Genomic DNA, 10002 nt, shown 5'->3' on the forward strand with positions numbered 1-10002 from the left:
TGGGTTGCCATTTCCTTCTCCAATGCATAAAAGTGAAAAGTGAAAGTGAAGTCGCTCAGTCGTGTCCGACCCTTAGCAACCCCATGGACTGCAGCCTACTGGGCTCCTCCATCCATGGGATTTTCCAGGCAAGAGTACTGGAGTGGGGTGCCATTGCCCTCTCCAGTTAGTTACCTTACCTGAGAGCAAATGTGGACTTGGTAGCTGTGATGGAGTGCTGGGAAGGGGAGACCCGCGGCACCACTAGACTACATACTGTGGGATGCCACCTCCAAGGGCGGTCAGGCAGTGCTTGACCGAGGAGGACGTGTGTCAGCTGAGCCTCGAGGATGAGGAAGAAGAGAGACATAGTATGTGCAAAGGGCCTGCAGCCACAGGGAGCACCCTGCAGAGCAAGGCAAGCAAGGCCCGAGTGAGCCTGGAGAGGTGCAGGAGGCAGGTCCTCATCCTGAAACAAGGGAGGGGCATTCCAGGAGCTTCAGTCTGCGTTGTGATATGTTCATATCTCCAGTTGAAGAACCTGCAGCAGGATAAGTAGATAGGAAGGAGGGAGAAAGGAGACAGGCAGAAAGGAAGCTCTCACCACAGTGCAGCCCAGAGGCAAGGTAGCTTGGCTCGGTGGAGGCAGGAGAGAGGGGAACGTGGATATGTCAAGAGCATCGGGGGACATGCTGATGGACTTGGAGATGACCGGACAGGGGATCCCTGGGATCTGGCTTGTGTGCATGAAGGACCAATCTCTGAGATAGATGATGCCAGTGGAGGTCATGGACTTGGGCTGGACACGTGGAGTCAACTTTTGGCACCTCAGAAATTGAAGGGTATCTAGTAGGCAGTTGTATCCAAGAGTCTGAAGCTCCAAAAGTGTGAGGTTGGTGTCCAAGTAAGTGGGTTGCCACTTCACTGTAATGTGAAATTATAAGCTGGAGCAAAGGCCATGCAGAGGGCAGATGTCAGAACCACTGGCTTTTACATGGGAGAGGGCCTGCCTGTCTGTTATTGCAGGAAATCCCAATGAGTTAGCATAGCTTTACCTGTAGATGTAGAACACGCCCTTCATTAGTGCAAAGAGTAACTATGTCAGGTGTGGTTCCCACCAGTGGCTGCCCCTTCCCTCCTTCCTACCTTCCCATCTCCCCTATGTGGTTCCTTCCAGTAGGAGATGTCATCTGCCCTAAGGGGACTGAGGGGATAGGAGGGCACAGCAGACGGGAAAAGTCTGAAATGCCCATTATGAAGAATAGAGAGTGGCTGAGCAGGGAACATAGTTGGAAAGTGGGGCCCATTGAGGTCAGTGATTAGGAATTTATGATGGATCAAATATCCCCTGTTATATTGTTAGTTTATTCTTCTATGTTGAATGCGTTTTTGTAAATCATCTCAGTAACACCTAATTTATGTGTGGAATTAGGTGTTAGCGGAAAGGGAAGCGGGTAGAAATTCGGGAAGAAGACAGAGGCTGAGAACAAGAGGAGAAGAGTGGGTCTTATTAATATCGCTGCAGACAGGGTTGGAGCTAGGCCAAGAAGGAGACAGCCATGAGGAAAGAGGAAACAAGAGAGACAACAGTGGCCTGCAGGGTCAGGGTTCTCCATGCACTGGGACCACGGATGAGCAGATCTTGGGTGGGAAAGAAACTGGCAGATATGCTGGGCTGGATCTACATGTAAGGCTGGATTGGCCTGTGTGAAGGCATCGAGTTCTGGAGCACTTTGGAAAACGACCAGAAGCCCAGTTGTGGCAGAGCCGTGTGGTGGGTGATGCAGTGGCGGGACACGGGGTGTCACATAAGTTGAGGCAGGTGGAAGAAATCCCAGATAAGTCTGGGTGACTTTTAATTTTTATGTAGGCACTTTTCAGAAGCAAAGCTCTTCTGGGGGATTTGGATGAAGATGGAAACAAGATGTGGAGGAGTATGGCGAGGCCATAACTGAGGCTCTGGGATTTGTTTTCTTGGGTGTTAGCAATTGGTTCTTTTAGGTTTAATTTTGTTACAGTTACAGGTTAAAGATGATTGTAAATAGAGTCAAATTGTGCCACAGAATGTCACTGAGGTTACCCCTGGGATCTCACATGTGAAGATCTGACAAAGCCCAAATTTTGGGGCTTGGAATCACTCCTTAAGAACAGACAGACCTCATTTCTGTCTCCAATTTTGACAGATACTGAAACATCTGGACTCACCTGGGGCCTGCTTGGAGGAGGGGAGCATTGCTCACAGCTAGTGTGACACCACTCCAGGGCGGGGGTCCCCGGACGCCGCCCTGCCCAAGGGCTCCCTCGTATCTAAACCACACAGAGTTTCTGTGTGAGCTCGCTTGCCTCTGTGCTGTCTCTGGGCTCTTCTCAATGCCTCCTCCAGCAAACTGCTTCCTGTGGGGGAAGAAGGTCCCCCTTATCTGTCCTTTGGTTATTTGTCCCACTTTTCTCTTTCAGAGGGCCGCTGCCAAGGTGACAAGTCAGTGTTCTGTAGGATGGAAGTCTTGTCTCGTTATTGCTCCATCCCAGGCTACAATAAGCTGTGCTGCAAGTCCTGTAACCCGCACAACAACCTCACTGATGTGGACGACAGGGCAGAGCCACCCTCTGGGAAGCACAATGACATTGAAGAGCTCATGCCCACCCTTCCAGTGCCCACTCTAGTCATGGAGGTGCAGCCTCCGCCAGGCATACCCCTGGAGGTGCCTCTCAATACTTCCAGCACCAATGCCACCGAGGACCATCCAGAAATCAATGCTGTGGATGTGCCCTACAAAATCCCTGGCCTGGAAGATGAAGTCCAGCCACCCAACCTGATCCCTCGACGACCGAGCCCGTACGAAAAGACCAGAAACCAAAGAATCCAAGAGCTCATTGATGAGATGAGGAAGAAAGAGATGCTCGGAAAGTTCTAATAAAATGGAAAGATAGCATCAATAGCTTTTTTTTCTTGCTTATAGAGATATTCCATGGCAACTCCTGTGTTGTGGAGATGAAGTCAGATTCCTGACTCCAAAAGGTTTTGAGGAAACAAAGAAGGAGAATAATGTAAATATATAGCTATATTTACATCATACACACACACACACACACACACACACACACACATAGTTGTAAGCATGTGGCAACTAGGTTGGTACCTATGTTTCCTAGTCCTGGAATGTTCTAAGTCCTGCACTGGGGTTGGGTGTGGGGTAGAGAGGAATATGGAGGCTCTACACCTCCCATCAATGAGGGACAGCAGGAGGGAGAGGAAAAACCTTTGCCCCAAGTGTCTGAGCAGTGATTGTGAATCTTTTCCTTGCGGTGACAACCCTACTGGAGACGCAGGACAGTTCCTACCAATCTCCAGGTTGAGGTACAAGACCCATGGGGCTCTTAGAAGAAACAGTGATTTATTTACTAAGTGACCAGTCATAAAGACGAATGCAGCGAAGTGGAGGTCATGAATTCCAGCAAACTCCAGGACGAGGTGGTGAGGCAGGTGGCGTGGATGAGTGTGGTCACCAGCTGGCACTCCCAGGCTCTCACCCCTCTCTCTTCTTCACTAACCTTGGCCTTGCTTGTCACCTCTGGCCAGCCTGGCCTCAGGCCTGGGGCTCCCCAGAGACACTCTCTGCTTCCTCAAGTCACTGGAAGGATGAAGGAGGCATGCACTCTGCTGGAAAATCCAGTGAGTGGTCAGGGCTCATTTTTCTGTGTGTGAACATGTAGCTTAAACTTCCCGAAATTACAGGACCCAAGCACATTAGCTCCTTAGCCGGGCCTAGCCTGACATGTAATTCTTAAGCTTTTCACATCCAGGAAGGTTTTAAAGACTTTGTATTCTCACCAGTCATAGATCTTAGAGAACTCTTTCTTGCTCCATTCCCCATTCTGTGGATGAAAATACTGAGGCTCAAGATAACACCATGATGTTTACTTTTTGAGTTTTGAGGTGCTAAATACCTTTATCTGAACCCATGCGTGTGTGTGCATGTATCTGTGTGTGTCTAGGGACAGGTTAAGGTTCTAGGAAACAGTGAGGAACATGTGGGACGATGCCGAGCCATCACACGGCTGAGGACCAGCCCTGCCGTCGCCCCAGCACAGCCCGCCTCCCTCCCCTCTGCCACCACATTCCACACTTTCTCATACGTGTCCTCTTAGGAGCTTGCTGGCTCCTGAGAACCCAACTGGAGGAAATATTTCTGAAAATATATCATTAGTGTTACTTATTTAACAAGATGTAGTGTGAAGCACTTCTGCAACCCCACCTCTCTATTATTAGGAAATAGACCCACGGCTTTCCTCTGTTGGCTGAATGCATGGCAACTGGTGCTCCTCACAGACTGAAGGGCTGGGCAGTGCTGGCTTGGGTCTGTTCTAGAATGTTGAGGAAGCTCTAGTCCTAGCCAGAGTATTACTCAGTTTAACTTTCTTGGAAGCCACAGGATGGGAACACTCCATTCTCGTATCTCAGCAAAGCAAGGCTGTGTGTCTTGGGGGCTGGAAGCCTTTGGGGAGAACCCCAGGTGGGACACTCCCAGGGGGATCTGTCTTTTGCAGGAAGAAGAAAGATGCCCTCTGGGAACTATAGACCACATGGGCATGGCTCAACATGCCATACTTAATGCCTTGGGCCATATATCCACAGAGTTCTCTGGATTAGATGGTCCTCAGAGGTCTCTCCAAGAAGGCAGTGTTCACCTGCTCTGAGACACTGTAAGTTTCCACTGAGCTTAAGGAGGTTGGACAGCTGGCTTAGCAACAGTCCTGAGCTTCCAGAGAGGCTTCCAGAGAGCCTGGGGGAGGCAGAGGCCGTCTTTGAGCTAAGGTTTCCTAATACCAGGTTGAGATTCAGAGGTCCTTTTTGTCCACTGCTCTGGAAAGTCAGCTGAGGGGCCCAAGAGTCACTTCATGTTTGTGGGAAGACTCCGCTGGAGTTTTGGGACCTGGCTCTCTGACCTACTCCTTTTGGAAAACCCATGGAATTTCATGTATAAGCCTTTCATGTGTACTTTAAGGTATTTTGTTTGTCTGGAGTATACAAATGGTGCTCAATAGCAAAGTCTTTATCAGATGAAGCATTTTAACTATGTACTCCCTGTCTGACAGGCAGCTGTCACATGGGTTATTCTGGTGCTGAACTCAATCACAGTGTTTTTATCTCTCTGATGACAGCAATCAATACATTTGTTTTCTGTAGAGTAAAATTTGGCTCCTTGATTTTATAACTTATTAAAGTAAAAAGTCTGTGTTTTTGCATATCATGCCTGTGTTTGCTTGTTACCTTGACTATACTTGTCCTCCATTCCCAGCTTAAACTTGAGCAGACAGAAGGATGTGCTGCCCTTGCAAAGCCAAAAGGTCTGGAGGGACCAGTATGCAGTGAGCCAAGGCGGGATCCCATGAACAGCAAGAGGCACGCATAAGGACCGATCCCTCTCCCGGTTTCCCATGGAGTCAGTTCTCCAGGAAACATAACTTAGCCAAAGGCTCCCAAGTCAACCTTTAGTTCAAAGTGGAGGTGAAGTATCTCCAGACACTCCCTCCTCCCTGATTACAACCCCTTCTCTCCTATAATTGGGTTTCCAGGGGAAAAAAAAAAACTAGATGTTGAGTTAAATTTTAAATTCAGGAAAACAGCAGTGAACTTGATGTGTGGCAGAACCAATACAATATTGTAAAGTAATTAGCCTCCAATTAAAATAAATTAATTAAAAAAAAAAGTATGGGGAACCTCCCTGGTGGCTCAGTGGTAACAAATCTGCCTACCAATGCAGGAGACACAGGTTCAACCCCTGGTCTGGGAAGATCCCACATGCTATGAAGCAGCTAAGCCTGTGGGCCACAAGTCCTGAGCCTGTGCTCTGGGGCCCACCTGCTGCAACTACTGAAGCCCACGTGCCCTGCAGCCTGTGCTCTGCAACACGAGAAGCCACCACACTATGAACTAGAATATGCGCCTGCTCGCCCCAACTAGAGAAAAGCCAACACAGCAACAAAGATCAAGCGCAGCTAAAAAAAAAAGACACACTTCAACTAAAAGTTATTTATTGTTTCTCTGAAACTCACACTTAACTGAGAATCCTGTATTTTTATTTGCTAAATTTGGTAATCCTACTTACAATCAGGATTCCACTTTTAAAGAAAAGTGCATTCTCTCTGGCCCTCTTTGATATTAGCAGATACTGGGGAAGAGAAAGGTTGAAGGGCAGAAGAGGTGATTTCTTCTGCTACCCTGACCAAGTAGGAATCAGGCAATGTGTACACAGTGCTGGGGAGAGGAAACAATCAGAAATGGTATTAGTTTGGGGGCTTCCCTGGTGGCCCAGTGGTTAAGAATCTGCCTTGCAATGCAGAGGACACGGGTTCAATTACTGCTCCAGGAAGACCCCATGAGCCGCATGGCAACCAAGCCTGTGCAACAACTTGAGCCCACACTCTAGAGCCTGCAAGCTGCAATTCCTGAACCTGTAAGCTGTGACGACTGAACACGCACACCTAGAGCCCATGCTCCACAACAGAGAGGCCACCACAATAAGAAAACCCGGGCACTGCAGCAAAGAGAAGCCCCTACTCGCTGCAACTAGAGGAAGTCTGCGTGCAGCAACGAAGACCCACCACAGCCAATAAATATGCAAGCTAGAAACTATTTGGAAGGAAATAGTCATTTCATTTTTAGAAATGGTCACAAATTAAAAAAAAATGGTCTATATGAAAAAAGAAGACATTAATTTGTACAGGGGTTGTACATGGCTTAGGAATGCACAGCATTTCTTCTTGTTCTTTGCGGTAATTTGTTTTGACTCTGTTTTTATAGTACAGTTAGTTATTTTAAATGGGGAAGAGGAACTTGGGATGGGTGTATGTGAGAGTCTGTGTTAGAAGTGGAGAGTTAAGAGCCTTTGGGTAAGCAGGAACTGAGACTAAGTATTGGCACAGGTAATTCATAACTGGATAGCCCAGCGAGGTTGTTTTAGAAAACAGGCCCTGGGTTGTAGAATAAGTAGTAAGGAAGGCCCAGTCTGTGCTTTCCGAAGGATGTTGATAAATGGTTAGCAGGAACCAAATGATGTCATTACAGAGGATTCGGCCACCACTCCCTCCTCTAGGTACCCTGTGAGTCCTTGATTACCATGCACAGAGCAGCCGTGCCCTGGTCATACCCAGGGGCTTATACTCCACTGTGCATTCTTAACCTAGGGGAACACAGTACACTTCCATTTAGAGGCCATGTAGCCTGTTCTCCCTGAACCTCATGACCCCACACAGCTGTTGCTTCATCTCTGGGGGCTCCTCAGGGATTAACCTCAAATACACATAAAGATTACACAATGTGTGAGTGCCCCTATGGCACACTGAAGCAACCAGTGCCTTGGTCCAAATAAGATTCTTCTAGTTTCTTTAGGTGAACACTTAGACCACTGATTTTCCATTTTTTAAAAATCCTATGCAATTGTGGCTATCAATTTCTCTCTCTAGAGCTTTAGCTGTGCCCTAAATATTTTGATATTTCATACATTTACAAAAATGACAACATTTCATTCCAAATAGTTTCTAACTTCCAATGTGACTTTCTCTTTTACCTAAAGGTTATTTTAAGCATGTTGCTGAATTTCCAAACATTAGGTAATCATCTAAGGAGTGCATGGCAACCCACTTTGGTAATTTTGATTGGAGAATCCTATGGACAGAGGAGCCTGATGGGCTACAGTCCATGGGGTCGCCAAGAGTCAGACACAACTGAAGCAACTTCGCACACAGCATGCACAGCATGTTCTGGTTATGGATTGTTACAGATTTCTAGTTTATTTTATTATGATCAGAAAACTATTTTGGGAAATATTTCAATCCTTTGAAACTACATCATGGCCCATGATGTAGTCAATTTTTGTTTTTTTAAAGAACTGCACATGTGCTTTAAAGAATATGCACTGGTAACTGTTGAATGCAGTATTTTATATATGTCTGTTAAGTCAAATGTGTTAGTTTATTATTCAAATCTTTTGTATTTTGATTTAGTTTTCTTCTTGTTCCATTAACTAGATAGAAAGTTGTCTTAATACCTCCCACTGATTGTGGATTTTTCTATTTCTCCTTGCAGTTTTATCCATTTTTGACTGTCTTTAAAAAAAAAAAAAAGCTATTTTACTACTTTGACATCTCATAAGGGCATACAGATTTCTAACTGTATCTCCTGTTGGTAACATTATCCTTTTATCTTCATGAATAGAACAATTTATTTAAAAAAATGATTTAAATTCTCCCCCCTAATATTCAGTTCAGTTCAGTCGATCAGTCATGTCCCAGTCTTTGAGACCCCATGGACTGCAGCATGCCAGGCCTCCCTGTCCATCACAAACTCCTGGAGTTTAACTCAAACTCATGTCCATTGAGTCAGTGATGCCATCCAGCCATCTCATCCTCTGTCGTCCCCTTCTCCTGCCTTCAATCTTTCCCAGCATCAGGGTCTTTTCAAATGAGTCAGTTCTTCGCATCAAGTAGCCAAAATATCGGAGCTTCAGCTTCAGTACCACTCCTTCCAACAAATATTCTAGAATTTATTTCCTTTAGGATGGACTGGTTGGATCTCCTTGCAGTCCAAGGGACTCTAAAGAGTCTTCTCCAACACCACAGTTCAAAAGCATCAATTCTTTGGCGCTCAGCTTTCTTGACAGTCCAACTCTCACATCCATACATGACTACTGGAAAAACCATAGCTTTGACTAGATGGACCTTTGTTGGCAAAGGAATGTCTTTGCTTTTTAATATGCTATCTAGACTGGTCATAACTTTTCTTCCAAGGAGTGTCTTTTAATTTCATGGCTGCAGTCACCATCTGCAGTGATTTTTGAGCCTAAAAAAATAGATGGTCACTATTTCCACTGTTTCCCCATCTATTCGCCATGAAGTGATGGGACCGGATGCCATGATCTTAGTTTTCTGAATGTTGAGTTTTAAGCCAACATTTTCACTCTCCTCTTTCATTTTTTCAAGAGGCTCTTTAGTTCTTCTTCACTTTCTGCCATAAGGGTGGTGTCATCTGCATATCTACGGTTACTGATATTTTTCCCAGCAATCTAGATTGCAGCTTGTGCTTCATCCGACCCAGTATTTCTCATGATGTACTCTGCATATAAGTTAAGTAAGCCGGGTGACAATATACAGCCTTGATGTACTCCTTTCCTGATTTGGAACCAGTCTGTTGTTTCATGTCCAGTTCTAACTGTTGCTTCCTGACCCGCATACAGATTTCTCAGGAGGCAGGTCAGGTGGTCTGGTATTCCCATCTATTTCAGAATTTTCTACAGTTTGCTGTGATGCACACAGTCACAGGCTTTGGAATAGTCAATAAAGCAGAAATAGATGTTTTTCTGGAACTCTCATGCTTTTTTGATGATCCAACAGATATTGGCAATTTCATCTCTGGTTTCTCTCTGTTTTCTAGATCCAGCTTGAACATCTGGAAGTTCATAGTTCACATACTGTTGAAGCCTGGCTTGGAGAATTTTGAGCATTACTTTACTAGCATGTGAGATGACTGCAATTTGTGATAGTTTGAGCATTCTTTAGCATTGCCTTTCTTTGGGATTGGAATGAAAACTGACCTTTTCTGGTCCTGTGGCCACTGCTGAGTTTTTCAAATTTGCTGGCATACTGAGTGCAGGACTTTCACGGCATCATCTTTCAGGATTTGAAATAGCTCAACTGGAATTCCATCACCCCCACTAGCTTTTTCATCGTGGTGCTGCCTAAGGCTCACTTGACTTCACATTCCAGGATGTCTGGCTCTAGGTTGGTGATCACACCATTGTGATTATCTGGGTCATGAAGATCTTTCTTGTATAGTTCTTCTGTGTATTCTTGCCACCTCTTCTTAATATCTTCTGCTTCTGTTAGGTACATACCATTTCTGTCCTTTATTGAGCCCATCTTTGAGTGAAAGACTGGCCACAGGACTGGAAAAGGTCAGTTTTCATTCCAATCCCAAAGAAAGGCAATGCCAAAGAATGCTCAAACTTTTGCACAATTGCACTC

At 45.7% G+C, this 10002-nt stretch overlaps 1 protein-coding gene across 1 annotated transcript in view; it reads left to right on the forward strand.

Moving 5' to 3' along the window:
• Nucleotides 1-2912, forward strand: part of ADAMTS2 (ADAM metallopeptidase with thrombospondin type 1 motif, 2) — a gene marked incomplete at its 5' end in the record, with an annotated part of 244363 nt that extends 241451 nt beyond the window's left edge. Inside the window, one exon of the mRNA XM_010831012.1 lies at nt 2437-2912. Within this exon, the coding sequence (XP_010829314.1) occupies nt 2437-2894 (458 nt within the window). The remainder of the gene's footprint in view (nt 1-2436) is intronic.
• Between the last annotated feature and the right edge of the window lie 7090 nt (nt 2913-10002).

This window comes from Bison bison, unplaced genomic scaffold (genome assembly GCF_000754665.1).
Source record: "Bison bison bison isolate TAMUID 2011002044 unplaced genomic scaffold, Bison_UMD1.0 scf7180017864519, whole genome shotgun sequence".
Lineage (NCBI taxonomy): Eukaryota > Metazoa > Chordata > Mammalia > Artiodactyla > Bovidae > Bison > Bison bison.